Source organism: Saccopteryx bilineata, chromosome 3 (assembly GCF_036850765.1).
Source record: "Saccopteryx bilineata isolate mSacBil1 chromosome 3, mSacBil1_pri_phased_curated, whole genome shotgun sequence".
NCBI classification, from domain to species: domain Eukaryota; kingdom Metazoa; phylum Chordata; class Mammalia; order Chiroptera; family Emballonuridae; genus Saccopteryx; species Saccopteryx bilineata.
Genome location: NC_089492.1, coordinates 234614857 through 234632074, shown reverse-complemented (window position 1 = coordinate 234632074; position 17218 = coordinate 234614857). Strand labels below are relative to the sequence as shown.

Here is a 17218-nt window from a genome sequence, read left to right as displayed (position 1 = left end):
CTGGTAAAAGATGTTGATAATTGGAGAAGTTATGCATTTGTTGGAGCAGGTGGTATACGGGAAATCTCTGTGCCTCCTATTCAATTGTGTTATAAACCGAAAACTGCTAAAAAAAAAAAAAAAGTCTTACTTTTTAAAAATTTTATGGCAACTAGAATATGCTAGTGAAATTCCAAAGCCAGCCTAGAAATCCAGCAAATAATGTCTTCCATAATTTCTGTAACTCTGAGGTGAAAATCTTAAAGAAAAAATTTAGTGCTAATCTAAAATTATGGTAGAGTCTACAAGATCAGGGTTGAGAAAGGTAGAATGGAATAAAGTCAGTACTTCAGGGTCATTGCACAGGATCTAAGAATAAAACAGCTTTATTATTTCATTTAGGCCTGATGAGCAATGAGAGTAAAATATGTGAAATTTTTTTTAATCAAAAATACATAATAAAAAAACATATTTTTTTCAATGAAATTAAGTTTTTATTTTGTTGCACAAAGTGTTAGAGAAAGTTTAACCTTTCAGAAAGACAAATGGAGGCATCACAATGACTTATACCAGTAGAAAATTTACATTCATGACTTAAGCTCTCAGTCCGCCTAAAAGTTGCTTTGCTGTTGCTAAAGGATGGCTTCAAAGTAATGGAGGTTTTGAAGAAACTGATACTTGTAAAAGGTAGTTCCCACCGTTGCACTCATTGCATTCTCAGTTTTTAACATATATATATATTTCAGAGATTACTGTGTTTTAAATGCCTTATCCTGTCCTCTTCACTTAACATGCTTTATAGGCCATTCTGTCCTACAGCCTCAGTTAACAAAATCCAGGGCTTGTTAAAACAAACAGCATGAAACAGACTGTTAGTCATTAATATCTGGAGGAGTTACTGGCATCCAATATTCTCATAATACTAGCACCTGTATAATTCACAAGCCTTGGGAAACTGAGCTTGGAAAGTAGATTTAAAAGTGTATAACACTTTTCTTAATAAAGATTTTAAAGTAATTCTAATAATCCCCAAGCTTTTCCTCTAAAGGAATAATAATTTCCTAACATATTTAGACATTTTATAAGTATGTATATATATTTGCAATAGTAGAAGTATCTTTCAAAAATTAAGGAAATCCCAATACCCTGGAATTAGCTTAGATAAAATACTAATTACCGTTCTCTGAAATAAAAGTTGATTAAATTTATACTAAATTTAAACAAGTTGTACATTAAATATTTTTTTCTTAAATCAAAATCCCAGCTTACTATATCCAAATTCTTCTACTGGATTTTAAACTTAGTTCCTTCTTTTAAGAAACAATAACAAGAAAATATATCAGTAATGATGAATTATCCTGGTTGGTTTGACCTGGGTCCAAGCAAAGTATCTATCATATCTCTCTGAAAAGAAAAAAAAAAAGTCACACAATTACAATGCAATGAAATACAAATTAAGAGGTAAAGTAGTCTTTGAAGTACCATTTAAAATTTATGTTAGTGATACAAATATAAAGGGTGACTGATAAGATTGTACAAAGAAAAAACACCAAGGTAAGAATAAATAATAACAGTTATTTCCTAGTATAAACCTACTCTTTCTTATGAAAGACTCTTTTACTCAAGATTTTTTTGTTTCTTTTTTATTTTATTTAGAAAATTAAATTTAACAGGATGACTTGCTCAATAAGAGTACACAGGATTCAGATGAATGTTTCTATAGCATTTGGACTGTTGATTATGTTGTATACTCATCACCCAAAGTCAAATCATTTTCCATCACCTTATATTTGTTTGTTTTTCTCGCCACCCCTTCCCCCCTCCCCCTACTCCACATCCCTTTCCCTCATATCCCCTTCCCTCTGGTAACTACTATACTTGTATCTATGTCTATGAGTCTCAGTTTGATATCCCATCTATGTGTGAAATCATACAGTTCTTAACTTTTTCTGATTTAATTATTTCACTCAGTACAATGTTCTCAAGGTCCATCCATGTTTTCATAATGATACGATGTCATCATTTCTTATGGCTGAGTAGTATTCCATTGTATATATGTATCACATCTTCTTTATCCAATCCTCTAACAAGGGACACATGCTTTGGTTGTTTCCACGTCTTGGCTACTGTGAATAATGTGATGATCATGGGGGTACATGTGTCCTTATGTACCAATGCTTTCGAGTTTTGGGAGTAGATTCCCAGTAGAGGGATTAGACGGATTGCTGGGTCATATGGTAGTTCTATTCTTAATTTTTTGAGGAACTACCATACTTTCTTCCATAATGGTTGAACTAATTTGCATTCCCATCAGCAGTGAATGAGGGTTCCTTTTTTTTTTTTTTTTTTTTTTTAATTTTTCTGAAGCTGGAAACGGGGAGAGACAGTCAGACAGACTCCTGCATGCGCCCGACCGGGATCCACCCTGCATGCCCACCAGGGGGCGATGCTCTGCCCACCAGGGGGCGATGCTCTGCCCCTCCGGGGCATCACTCTGTTGTGACCAGAGCCACTCTAGTGCCTGGGGCAGAGGCCAAGGAGCCATCCCCAGCGCCCGGGCCATCTTTGCTCCAATGGAGCCTTGCTGCAGGAGGGGAAGAGAGAGACAGAGAGGAAGGAGAGGGGGAGGGGTGGAGAAGCAGATGGGCGCCTCTCCTGTCTGCCCTGGCCGGGAATCAAACCCGGGACTTCTGCACGCCAGGCCGACACTCTACCACTGAGCCAACCAGCCAGGGCGAGGGTTCCTTTTTCTCCACAGCCTCTCCAACACTTGTTATTACCTGTCTTGTTGATAATAGCCAATCTAACAGGTACGAGGTGATATCTCATTGTAGTTCTGATCTGTATTTCGTAAATAGCTAATGAAGATGAGCATTTTTTCATATATCTGTTGGCCATTTGTATGTCCTCTTGGGAGAAGTGTTTATTCAGGTCCTCTCCCCATCTTTTAATTGGATTGTTTGCCTGTTTGTTGCTGAGCTTTGTGAGTTCTTTATATATTTTGAATATTAAACCCTTATCAGAGCTGTTGCTAGCAAATATCTCCTCCTATTTAGTTGGCTGCTTATTTGTATTGTTGTTGGTTTCTTTTGCTGTGCAGAAGCTTTTTAGTTTGCTATTGTCCCATTCATTTATTTTTGCCTTTACTTCCCTTGCATTTGGGGTCATATTCATGACATCCATAAGTTTAGTACCTATGTTTTCTTCCATGTAATTTATTGTTTCAGATCTTATATTTAGGTCTTTGATAGATTTTTGAGTTAACTTTTGTACAGGGGAAAAAACTGTAGTCAAATTTCATTCTTTTGCATGTTGCTTTCCAATTTTTCCAGCACCATTTATTGAAGGGCTTTCCTTTTCTCCATTGTGTATTTTTGGCGCCTTTTTTTTGAAGATGATCTGTCCATATACATTTGGATTTTTGTCTGAGCTCTTGATTTTGTTCCATTGGTCTATATGTCTGTTTTTCTGCCAATACCATGCTGTTTTGATTATCGTGGCTCTATAGTATAATTTGAAGTCAGGTAGTGTGATACCTCCGGCTTCAATCGTTTTCCTCAGGATTGCTTTGGCTATTCAGGGATTTTTATGGTTCCATACAAACCTGGTAATTTTTAGTTCTATTTCTTCAAAAAGTGAATTGGATATTGATGGGGATTACATTAAATCTGTATAATGCTTTGGATCAGATGACCATTTTAACTACATTGATAATAACAACCTTTGTACTAAGGAGGTAAAATGATCATATGTAAGAGGATGAAACCAAAGACAGAAGGTGAGTTTTTAAAAAGGATAGAGTGAAAGATGGGAATTGGAAGAGGCCTGGAGATTTCTTGATCACTTGGTCAAGAATGTTGAGAAAATCACTTATATCTAGAAATCTATTTTTTCTGCCTTCCATGTCTCTTGGCATTAATTTATTATGTGTGTGTGTGTGTGTGTGTGTGTGTGTTTTGTGTTTCTAAAACCCCATTTTGAAGATTTTACTCATCTTTTATTTTTCCTTTAATTTGGGGGGAAAAATGGTAAATGCCCAAAGTTTAAAGAATAAGATGACAAATATTTGTACACTGAAACATAAGAGTAGAAATAATATCCAGGAGTAATTCTTACAGGCTGCCTCCAGGAAAGAACTTTTTTTTGTACAATGCCCCATTGAAACTGGCTTCTGCCAAGTGTTTAAACCATAATTATGTATAATGCAAGACTTAAGAGCCCAGAAACCAACCCCCATCATGCCAGGAGAGGAGTTGGTGTTTCAACAAACAAAAATGCTTATGTGGTGGTAAATCTTGTTGACATCTAGCTAGATCACCTGCTCTAATCACAAGGCTTGGACCCAGGCCCCTATTTATGACAGGCACTAGGCTGATGTTATCCCTAGCCATGAACTCTGACTTGATAAGATAGTGCTGGAGCCAATGTTCTGCCACGTCACAGCACAGTCATGTTCTGGTATTTGATCTTATCAAGGTGGGAACAGAGTTTCAGAAATCTTGTCCGTCAAAACTCCCACCGCCCAGGATCCATATCCTTCTCCTGCTGTGCAAGGACACAAGGGTGATGGGCAACAAAGAGATGCAGGGGAATTGTGACCTTAAAACTGCTATTGATCCTTTCTCTATGGGCTTTCCCAAACAAACCCTGCTTCAGCACACTATTACTATAATGATTTTAATTCTCTGAAAAGCAAAAGAAAAAGGTATGTGAGTTAAGCTTATCTTTGGCTATAATTAATATAAAAACTAATTAATACTTTAATCTTCTAGAAAAATAAACCTTAATCATTAAAATACTGTAACCAAAAGCATAAAAAAAAATCTTACTTGTATTAGGAAACTGTATTTATTTACTAATGCATGGAATATATTTTTTAAAAGAAAATTTTGCTCGCCATCATTGAAATCATTAACATACATACACAGACACACACTAGTTTGTTCAGTGTGTTCAGACTTAAGTTTTAGCCTTCTTTCTGCTTGCATGGCATACTGTTCAAAATAAAAGATGTCTCCAATTGATTCAAATCCAAACACAAAAATGAAACTTTTTTCAATATTCCAGTCTATACATTTACTAACTGTAAGTATGCCTAGAAAGAACACAGTTTTAATTTTATTTATTTTATTTTATTTTATTATTTTTTTATTTTTTCATTTTTCTGAAGCTGGAAACAGGGAGAGACAGTCAGACAGACTCCTGCATGCGCCCGACCGGGATCCACCCGGCATGCCCACCAGGAGCGATGCTCTGCCCACCAGGGGGCGATGCTCTGCCCATCCTGGGCGTCGCCATATTGCGACCAGAGCCACTCTAGCGCCTGAGGCAGAGGCCACAGAGCCATCCCCAGCACCCGGGCCATCTTTGCTCCAATGGAGCCTTGGCTGCAGGAGGGGAAGAGAGAGACAGAGAGGAAAGCGTGGCAGAGGGGTGGAGAAGCAGATGGGCGCTTCTCCTATGTGCCCTGGCCGGGAATCGAACCCGGGTCCTCCGCACGCTAGGCCGATGCTCTACCGCTGAGCACAGTTTTAATATTTAAATAATATTAAATAAATCATAACATATTGTATTAATTTTCTAGATATTTTCTTTTATCATTCAACACTGTGTTTAAGATTTATTTACCCTGGCTGATTGGCTCAGTGGTAGAGTGTCAGCCTGGCGTGTGGGGGACCTGGGTTTGATTCCCGGCCAGGGCACATAGGAGAAGCGCCCATCTGCTTCTCCACCCCCCCTCCTTCCTCTCTGTCTCTCTCTTCCCCTCCCGCAGCCGAGGCTCCATTGGAGCAAAGATGGCCTGGGCGCTGGGGATGGCTCCTTGGCCTCTGCCCCAGGTGCTAGAGTGGCTCTGGACGCGGCAGAGCGACGCCCCAGAGGGGCAGAGCATCGCCCCCTGGTGGGCAGAGCGTCGCCCCTGGTGGGCGTGCCAGGTGGATCCTGGTCGGGCGCATGCAGGAGTCTGTCTGACTGTCTCTCTCCGTTTCCAGCTTCAGAAAAATACAAAAAAAAAAAAAAAGATTTACTCAACATTTGTCATATTGATACACGAAATATACATCATTTAATCTTTTGTATTATAGTCACTCATGTGAATATGCCATATTTTATTTATCCATTTTACCACTGATGGTTATTTAGGTTGTTTCCAATTTATCAATATATAAACAAGGCTGTTATAAACATTCTTTTTTCATTAGCATGTCTAATGAAACAGACTGCCCACAATTTAAACAAAGCCCTGGGTGAAACATCTATAATGATAGCAGTCCTACCAGATAGGAAAACTATAATAATTTAGGGCCAATTACATAGTAAATAAATAGAAATCAAGTGATGCAGTAACACATGAAGGGTTGCAGACCTCCATGAAAAAATAGAGAATGTAAGTAATATGTAACTAGACTTTAGCCATGGGCTTTGAGACCACTCCATATAGAGGACACTAACAAATCAACTATAAAATAAGGCTTGGCTTGGCAGCTAAGACAGTTAGGAATATCTCCCTAAATGTTCACAGCCAATATGAATTTCAGCCATTTGAGAAAATAATCTCCAAAACTACTTAAAATATTTCATTTGTTTATTGGAAAAACATATTTTTCCCTCATAAGAATAAGAATTATAGAGATACCAAGATGGCAGTGGAAAAGGCAGACACACTCCCAGCTCACACCACCAAACTGAATTACAAATTAATTTAGGAACAATCAGCGTGAAAAACCAACTTTGGAATACAAAAACAGGTCTCAAAAATCAAGGAGCAAAGAAGAAGCCACATCAAGCCTGGTAGGGAGTGCCAAGGTGCCGTGGGTATCCCCTGCTTCCAGGAGCAAAAGGGGGGTAAGGGTAAGAGCCTAGAAGGGCTCTCATTCCAAGGAGAAGAGCAGAAAATATTGCTCACGGGCACTTGCCTGGGGACCTGGGAATGAGATGTGCTGAGAAGGCTGGCTTGTCTTCCAAAAGGAAGTGGGAGAGAGAGACAGATAGTGACGAGCAAAGGAATGCATGGGATGACCTGAGAAGCTGATTCATTCTGTGCGGAGGTGGCAATAGCTGGGGAGGGGTTGATCCCTCCACACAGCACAAGCCTAAAGTGGTTCCAGGTGACCTACCTCAGAAAGCTCTCCATCTCCAATCAGCACAACAAGACACAGCTGAAAACAGGAAGTGGGGAGGAGGGGCAGAAACTTAGGTCTCCATGGAGATCTGAGATACACCTCCCCCTACTGAAGTGGAAAAAGCACCCCACTCCCAGAGAGAAGCTGGCAGATCAGGCCTTCAGAGTCTCAGGTTACACTGACTGCATTCCTGGATACAGTTTCAAATAAGCCTCTTCTGAGATCAGTAAACAAGACTACCACCTAGTTAAGAAAACTGAGAAGAAAACAAACAAATCAAGACTTGAAAGTGGCTCTACTAGAAAAACCAAATCTGACAGCAGATTACAAACAACAGTTGATGCCAATCCAAGAAGACCTAGAAATAACACAACTGAAACTTGGAGGCAGACAACCAACCTTAGACTCAGACAGCTCTACAAACAACACACCCAAACAACAAGAGTATACAAAGACATAATGGAAAGACAGAGATGTGCAATCCAAATGAATCAACAACAAAATACCCCAGAAAATGAATTGAGTGAGATGGAAATAAGCAAACTACTGGATGCAGAGTTTAAAATAATGATTATTAGAATGCTGAAAGATCTTAGAACAACAATAGATGGACACAATGAGCACATAAATAAAACGCATCAAAAACGACATTGAAATAATAATGAAGAACCAGTCAGAAATGACAAATACAATATCAGAAATGAAGACTACACTAGAAGCAATTAAAAGCAGGCTGGACTGACCAGGCGGTGGTGCAGTACATAGAGTGTCGGACTGGGATGCAGAAAAGCAGGCTGGATGAAGCAGAGGATCGAATCAACAATTTAGAAGACAAGATAAATGAAAACATGGAAGCAGAGCAGCAAAAAGAAAAGAGGCTAAAAAAATTAGAGGAAACTCTAAGAGAGCTCTGTGACAACCTAAAGAGAAACAACATTCACAGCATAGGGGTTCCTGAAGAAGAAGAGAAAGAACAAGGGATAGAGACCTTGTTCAATAAAATTATAGCTGAAAACTTCCTTAAATTGATTCAGGAAAAAGTCACACAAGTTCAAGAAGCACAGAGAACTCCATTAAAGAGAAACCTAAAGAAATCTACACCAAGACACATCATAATTAAAATATCAAAGCTAAGAGATAAAGAGAAAATATTAAAAGCTGCTATAGGCCCTGGCCGGTTGGCTCAGCGGTAGAGCATCGGCCTAGCGTGCGGAAGACCCGGTTCGATTCCTGGCCAGGGCACACAAGAGAAGCACCCATTTGCTTCTCCACCCCTCCGCCGTGCCTTCCTCTCTGTCTCTCTCTTCCCCTCCCACAGCCAAGGCTCCATTGGAGAAAAGATGGCCCGGGCACTGGGGATGGCTCTGTGGCCTCTGCCCCAGGCACTAGAGTGGCTCTGGTCGCAACATGGCGACGCCCAGGATGGGCAGAGCATCGCCCCATGGTGGGCATGCCAGGTGGATCCCGGTCGGGCGCATGTGGGAGTCTGACTGACTGTCTCTCCCTGTTTCCAGCTTCAGGAAAAAAAATGCAAAAAAAAAAAAAAAAAAGCTGCTATAGAAAAAAAGGCTATCACCTCCAAAGAAGTTCCCATAAGGATGACATCTGACTTCTCAACAGACCCACTTGAGGCTGGAAGGGAATGGCAAGAAATATTCAAAGTAATGCAGAACAAGAGGCTACAACCAAGACTTCTTTATCCAGCAAGGCTATCATTTAAAATTGGAGAAATAAAAAGCTTCCTAAACAGAAAAAAAAACACAACAACTCAGTGAATTCATTACAACCAAACCAATGCTGCAAGAAATGTTAGGAGCCTCTTGTAAATAGAACAAAAAAAAGAAAATAATAAAGTAAAAGAGGAATAAAGTTTTAAAGAATAAAATGGCAATAAACAACTACATGTAAATGGATTAAATGATCCAATCAAAAGACATAGGGTAGCTGCATGGATAAGAAAACCGGACCCATACATATGCTGTCTACAAGAGACATACTTCAAAAAAAAGGTACACATAGACTGAAGGTAAAAGAATGGAAAAAATATTTCATGCAAATGAAAATTTTAAAAAAGCAGGGATAGCAATACTTATATCAGACAAAAGGGACTTTAAAACAAAGGCTATAGTAAGAGATAAAGAAGGTCACTATATAATGATATAGGGAGCAACCCAACAGAAAGATATAACCATTATAAATATCTACACACGCCCTGGCCGGTTGGCTCAGTGGTAGAGCGTCGGCCTGGTGTGCAGAAGTCCCAGGTTTGATTCCCGGCCAGGGCACACAGGAGAAGCGCCCATCTGCTTCTCCACCCCTGCCCCTCTCCTTCCTCTCTGTCTCTCTCTTCCTCTCCCACAATGAGGCTCCATTGGAGCAAAGATGGCCCGGGCGCTGGGGATGGCTCCTTGGCCTCTGCCCCAGGCGCTAGAGTGGCTCTAGTCACAACAGAGCGACGCCCCGGAGGGGCAGAGCATCGCCCCCTGGTGGGCAGAGCGTCGCCCCCTGGTGGGCGTGCCGGGTGGATCCCGGTCGGGCGCATGCAGGAGTCTGTCTGACTGTCTCTCCCCGTTTCCAGCTTCAGAAAAATACAAAAAAATAAATAAATAAATAAATATCTACGCACTTAATATAGGAGCACCTAAATATATAAAGTAGACTTTGATGGATATTTAGGACGAGATCAAGGGCAGTACTACAGTAGTAGGGGATTTCAATACCCCACTAACATCACTAGATAGATCTTCAATAAAGGAAATTAGCAGACTTAAAGGACATACTAGATCAACTTGATTTAATAGATATCTTCAGAACCTTTCACCCTAAAGCAGCAGAATATACATTCTTTTCAAGTGCTCATGGTATATTCTCTAGGATAGACCACATGTTAGGGCACAAAAGCAGTTCAACAAATTTTAAAAATTGAAATCATATCGAGCACTTTCTCTAATCACAATGGCATTAAACTAAAAATCAACCACAACAGAAAAATTCAAAAATACTCAAACACTTGGAAATTAAATAGCATGTTATTAAATAATGAATGGGTTAACAATGAGATCTAAGAAGAAATTTAAAAATTCCTAGAAACAAATGATAACGAGCATACATCAACTCAAAATTTATGGGACACAGCAAAAGCAGTCCTGAGAAGGAAGTTCATAGCATTACAGGCATACCTCGAGAAGCTAGAAAAAGCTCAAATAAACAACTTGACCCTACATCTAAAAGAACTAGAAAAAGAACAGCAAGTAAAGCCCAGAGCTAGTAGAAGGAAGGAAATAATAAAGACCAGAGCCGAAATAAATGACATAGAGGCTAAAGAAACAATACAGTGAATCAATGAAACCAGGAGCTGGTTCTTTGAAAAAGTACCCAAGATCAATGAACCTGTAACCAGACTCACCAAGAAAAAAGAGAGAGGACTCAAATAAATAAAATTAGAAACGAGAGTGGAGAAATAACAACAGATATATGAAATATTGTAAAAAAAATACTATGAAGGACTGTATGCCAAAAAATTAGACAACCTAGGTGAAATGGACAAATTCCTTGAAACATATAATCTTTCAAAAATCAATCTGGAAGAATCAGAAAACCTAAACAGACCGATTACAACAAATGAGATCAAAACAGTTATCAAAAATCTCCCAACAAACAAAAGCTCTGGGCCTGATGGTTTCACAAGTGAATTCTACCAAATATTCAAAGAACTAACTCCTATCCTTCTCAAGCTATTTCAAAAAATTCAAGAGGAAAGAAGACTCCCAAGCTCCTTTTATGAGGCGAGCATAATTCTGATTCCAATACCAGGCAAAACAACACACAGAAAAAAAGTATAAGCCAATATTCCTGATGAACTTAGATGCTAAAATCCTCAACAAAATATTAGCAAACTGGATCTAGCAATACATGAAAAAATTCATACATCATGATCAAGTGGGATTTATTCTGGGGAGGCAAGGATGGTACAATATTTGTAAATTAATCAATGTGATTCATCACATAAACAAAAGGAAAAATAAAAACCACATGATAATTTCAATAGATGCAGAAAAACATTTCATAAAATCCAGCACCCATTTACGATCAAAACGCTCATCAAAGTGGGAATACAGGGAACATACCTCAACATGATAAAGGCCATCTATGACAAACCCACTGCCAACATCATATTCAATGGGCAAAAATTAAAAGCAATCCCCTTACGATCAGGAACAAGGCAGGCGTGCCCCCTTTCACCACTCTTATTCATATAGTACTGGAAGTCCTAGCTACAGCAATCAGACAAAAAGAAGAAATAAAAGGCATCCAAATTAGAAAAGAAGTAGTAAAACTATCATTATTTGCAGATGATATGATACTGTATATAGAAAACCCCAAAGTCTCAGTCAAAAAACTACTGGACCTGATAAATGAATTCAGCAAGGTGGCAGGGTATAAAATTAATACACAGGAATCAGAGGCATTTTTATACACCAAAAATGAATTGTTAGAAAGAGAAATTAAGGATATAATCCCATTCACTATTGCAACCAAAAAAATAAAGTACCTAGAAGTAAATTTAACCAAAGAGGTTAAAGACTTGTTCTCGGAAAACTATAAAACATTGATAAAAGAAATCAAGGAAGATACAAACAAGTAAAAGCATATCCCATGTTCATGTTTAGGAAGAATAAACATCATTAAAATGTCTATATTACCCAAAGCAATTTATAAATTCAAGCAATATCAATTAAAATTCCAATGACGTGGGGGTGCATTTCTCCTTTTGGAACAGTGCTATGGTGTTCTTAAGGTATATTCCTAAAAGTGGGAGAGCTGGGTCAAAAAGCAGTTTGATTTTTAATTTTTTGAGGAATCTCTGTACTGTTTTCCACAGTGGCTGCACCAGTCTGCATTCCCACCAGCAGTGCAGGAGCAGCATTGTTCACAATAGTGAAGATCTGGAAACAGCCCAAGTGTTCATCAGTGGATGAGTGTACCAAAAAGCTTTGGTACATATATACTATGGAATACTACTCAGCCATAAGAAATGATGACATCAGATCATTTACAATAACATGTATGGACTTTGATAACATTATACGGAGTGAAATAAGTAAATCAGAAAAAACTAAGAACTATATGAATCCATACATAGATGGGACATAAAAATGAGTCTCAGAGACATGGACAAGAGTGTGATGGTAATGGTGGTGGTGGGGTGGCGAGGAAGAAGAGAGAGGGGGTGGGGGGAGGGGAGGGGCACAAAGAAAACCAGATAGAAGGTGACGGAAGACAATTTGATTTTGGGTGAGGGGTATGAAACATAATCAAATGTCAAAATAATCTGGAGATGTTTTCTCTGAATATATATACTCTGATTTATCAATGTTACCACATTAAAGTAAAAAAATAAAATAAAGTACCAATTACATACTTCAAAAATATAGACTAAATATTCCAAAAATTTATATGGAACCAAAAAAAAAACAAAAAACAAACAACCAGAAATAGCCCCAGCAATCTTGAAAAAGAAGAATAAAGTGGGAGGTATCATACTTCCTGATATCAAGTTATACTACAAAGCCATTATACTCAAAACAGCCTGGTACTGGCATAAAAACAGGCATATAAGTCAATGGAACAGAACAGAGAACCCAGAAATAAACCCACAGCTTTATGGACAACTGGTATTTGACAAAGGAGGTAAGAGCATATAATGGAGTAAAGACAGTCTCTTTAACAAATGGTTTTGGGAAAATTGGACAGCTACCTGCAAAAGAATGAAACTAGAGCACCAACTTACACCATTCACAAAAATAAACTCAAAATGGATAAAAGACTTAAATGTAAGCAGTGAAACCATAAGCATCTTAGAAGATAACATAAGCAGTAAGCTCTCCAACATCTCTCGCAGCAATATATTTGCTGATTTATCTCCATGGGCAAGTGAAATAAAAGACAGGATAAACAAATGGGACTATATCAAAATAAAGAGCTTTTATACAGCTAAAGACAATATGAACAGAATAAAAAGACAAACAACAAAATGGGAAAACCTATTGGACAATACATCTGATAAGAGGTTAATAACCAAAATTTATAAAGAACTTGTAAAACTCAATACCAGGAAGACAAACAATCCAATCAATAAATGGGAAAAAAGAAATGAACAGATACTTCTCCAAAGAGGACATATAGATGGCCAACAGGCATATGAAAAAACACTCAACATCACTAATCATTAGAGAGAAATGCAAACTAAAACCACAATGAGATACCGCCTCACACCAGTCAGGATGGCGCTCATCAACAAAACAACACATGATAGATGCTGGTGAGGATGTGGAGAAAGGAGAACCCTCCTGCACTGCTGGTGGGAATGCAGAATGGTTCAGCCACTGTGGAAAACAGTATGGAGATTCCTCAAAAAATTAAAAATTAAACTGCCTTTTGACCCAACCATCCCACTTTTAGGAATATATCCCAAGAACACCATATCACTGACTCAAAAAACAAAATGCACCCCCATGTTTATGGCAGCATTGTTCACAATAGCAAAGATCTGGAAACAGCCCAAGTGTTCGTCAGTGGATGAGTGGACTAAAAAGCAGTGGTACATATACACAATGGAATACTATGAGGCCATGAAAAAGAAGGAAATCTTACCTTTTGCAACAACATAGATGGACCTGGAAACTATTATGTTAAGTGAAATAAGCCAGGCAGAAAAAGAAAAATATTATATGACCTCACTCCTTTGAGGAATCCAAGGAACAATGTGAACTGAGGAACGGAATTGAGACAGAGGATGGATCAAAGGGACCAGAGGAAAAGAGTACAGAGGGAAAGGGGATGATAGGATGGGATAATCCTGGAGGGAAGGGGGGAGGACACTATGGGGAGGGAGGCAAAGGAGATGTTGAGTGGAATATGGGGGGAGGGGAGATGTATTCGGGGCGACATTAGAATCTATGTAAACACAATTAATTAAATTTTAAAAAAAGAATAAGAATTATATATGGAAATAATCAGCAAGTCAAACAGATAATTTTACTATTTTGTATTTAAAAATTTGTACATATTTATATTTTAAATATTTATTATTCATAAGAGAATTTGTCATATTATATTGTCTAACAAATAAATTTGTGATTTTAATTTAAATTTATTTTTAAATTTATTTTCTATTTGTTTATTTATTTGTTTAACATTTAAAGTGAAATAAATGGTTATGATTGGGGTAGAACTCCTTCTACATGTGACCCAAATCTAATCAATACATCTGACTTCCCTGGCCACATTTTATTCCAGTTGGATACTTAAGTTGTTTCCTTCTTCTTTTTCATTTTTTTCTTCTTTTATCCTAGCACAAATAATGCTATAATTAATTTCTTTGGTAGCCTTTATGAATATTTCTACAGGATGGAGTCCCAGTCTTGGATGGACAGTCTTGGTTCATATTGCTAATTGCTTCCAAAGAAGTTATACCGATTTCTATTTCAATCATCAGTATGGAAGACCTATCTTATCACATTGTTTTCCAGTACTGAGCAGTCCCATAAAAAATAGAAAAAGATTTTGTTAATTTGATATATGAAATTGTATTACATAATGATAAATTTTTATTACTTTATTTGTAAGGTTTAATTTTAATATATAATTTACTTGTCATTTTTGTGTGTGTGTGAATAAAGTTTCTAATCATTGCCCACTCTTCTACTGGAGTCTCAGTGTTGTTTTTTATTCATCTGTGTATATTTTAACACATTTATTACATTTATTACATTTACTGTAAGATCTGCCAGATCAGTCCTTAACTTAGAAATTTAAAGATGAGAAATTTGAAAAGCTACCTTAAAAATAATGGACAAATATTGACACTGCTTTGCTTGTCAAAATTTTACAACAAAGTTTTGGTATTTGAAAATCAGAGAAAGGAAATAAGGATAATGCTAAACCCATAGAAACAAATGCCTATTTTAGAAACATTAGACAATATCTAAAAATATTATTTTTTATAAAATACTTTGAATATTTGTGATAAACTTCTTCAGCTATATGTAATAATTATCAAGCCCTAAGTATATACTAGGCACACTTTTAAGTTCTTCCATATAACATTTATAATTATTATGCTCAACAACATTATTATACTCATTTTACAGATCAAAACGTGAAGCTCAGAGAAAATAAGTCTAAGAACCATGCCTAGGAGGTAACAACTCTTGAGACATGTATTTCCATTGCACCATACTCAAGATATAAGAAATGTAAACCCCTTGCATGACACACAATTTCAACTAAGTAAGTTCATAATATCACATAATTTTGAGTCTTACCCGACCAGAATCCAAGGCAGTGGGCATATTTCTTAGCTCATAAACAGCAACCTGTCCATCACTGTCTCCCACTAGAAGACAATCTGTTTGTTTAGCGAAGAGAACAGTTGTGAACTTGATTCCAGGGTTAGCAACATTCACAATTAGAGGATCCAAACTGTAATAAAATATTTTATTTGTAAAGTCAGTTGTTGTTAATATGTTCTTTATATATACAGACTAAGAAAAGTCTAAAATACTTTTATGATTTCATTTGCAAAAAATAAAAATTTCTTTAAATGATTTCAAAATCAAAATAACTGCTTCTTACTCCTTATTCAATCCAAACATTCAATTTCATCTAGATAAAGTAAACCAATTCACAATTAAGGTGTGAACTTATAAATTTAAACCCCTGTAGTGTTTAATTTTATGTATTGACCGGGCTAGGTTGTGATACTCAGTTGTTTAGTCAAACACCAGTTGACTGGTGAAAGAATTTTTTTATATGATTGACATTTAAATCAGTAGAATTTGATTAGAGCAGATTAGCTTACATAATGTGGGTAGAGCTCATCCAACCTGTTGAACACCTTAAGAGAAAAGACCAAGTTCCTTGAAATGAAATAAAATTCTGCCTCCTGATCCCCTTTGGACTCTAGACTGCAATATGGACTCCTGACAAATATGCCAGCTTGGCAGTCAGTCATGTGGATTTGGGACTTGCCAGGCACCACAGTGATGTGAGCCAACTACTTAAAATACCTCTCTCTCTCTCTCTCTCTCTCTCTCTCTCTCACTTTCTCTTTTCCTTCTTCCCTCTGCCTCTTTATTGGTTCTGTTTCCCTGACTAATTCACTTCTTAAATAATAAATTTTGTTTCATAAGAGGATATTCTGGTCCAATTGAACCTTCAAAACATAAATAGTATTTTAAGCAAGAATTTTTCCTATCTTGGTCATCCACTGATGCTCTTTAAAAAAAATAGAAGTGACAACTTGAATATTTTCTTCTGAAGAAATGTGGTTTTAAGAGTTACAGTTTTAGCCTGACCAGGCGGTGGCGCAGTGGATAGAGCGTTAGACTGGGATGCGGAGGACCCAAGTTTGAGACCCCGAGGTCACCAGCTTGAGCGCGGGCTCATCTGGTTTAAGCAAAAAGCTCACCAGCTTGAACCCAAGGTCGCTTGCTTGAGCAAGGGGTTATTCAGTCTGCAGTAGCCCCATGGTCAAGGCACATATGAGAAAGCAATCAATGAACAACTAAGCTGTCACAATGACAAACTAATAATTAATGCTTCTCATCTCTCTTCGTTCCTGTCTGTCTGTCCCTATCTATGCCTCTCTCTGACTCTCTCTCTGTCTCTGTAAAAAAAAAAGAAAAGAGTTACAGTTTTACCTGAAAAGTTAAAATCAGAGGTAGGATCATTTAAGAAGCCACTCTATACATTAGTCATCTCATACTCAAAAATAAATTACTTTGTGATATAATCTTTGATTTTTGGTTCAAATTGTTTTATAGAATAAGCCATGACAAAATTTTATTGTTGATAAATTATTAACTTCTAGAAAAAAAATTTCCATTAAGAATAAATTCATTGAATTTTACATCACTTTATTTTAAACAAGAATGTTTTTCCCTGCTCCTTCTGCTAAAAACTAGCATGAAGATCTACAATATTTCCCAGTTGGAGTGGAATCATTATACACCTCACTGCAGCATTATGTAAACTTACATATTAAAAGAATAGCCTGAACTGTGGTGGTGCAGTGGATAAAAGTATTGATCTGGAACGCTGAGGTCACCAGTTCA

The 17218-nt window shown here is 37.5% G+C and overlaps 1 protein-coding gene across 1 annotated transcript in view; it reads right to left on the bottom strand.

Moving 5' to 3' along the window:
* Positions 1–504: 504 nt before the first annotated feature.
* DNAI4 (dynein axonemal intermediate chain 4) overlaps positions 505–17218 on the bottom strand; it is a 164237-nt gene continuing 147523 nt past the window's right edge. Inside the window, 2 exon segments of the mRNA XM_066268924.1 lie at positions 505–1383; positions 15428–15584. Of these exon segments, the coding sequence (XP_066125021.1) occupies positions 1333–1383; positions 15428–15584 (208 nt within the window). The 3' untranslated portion in view covers positions 505–1332.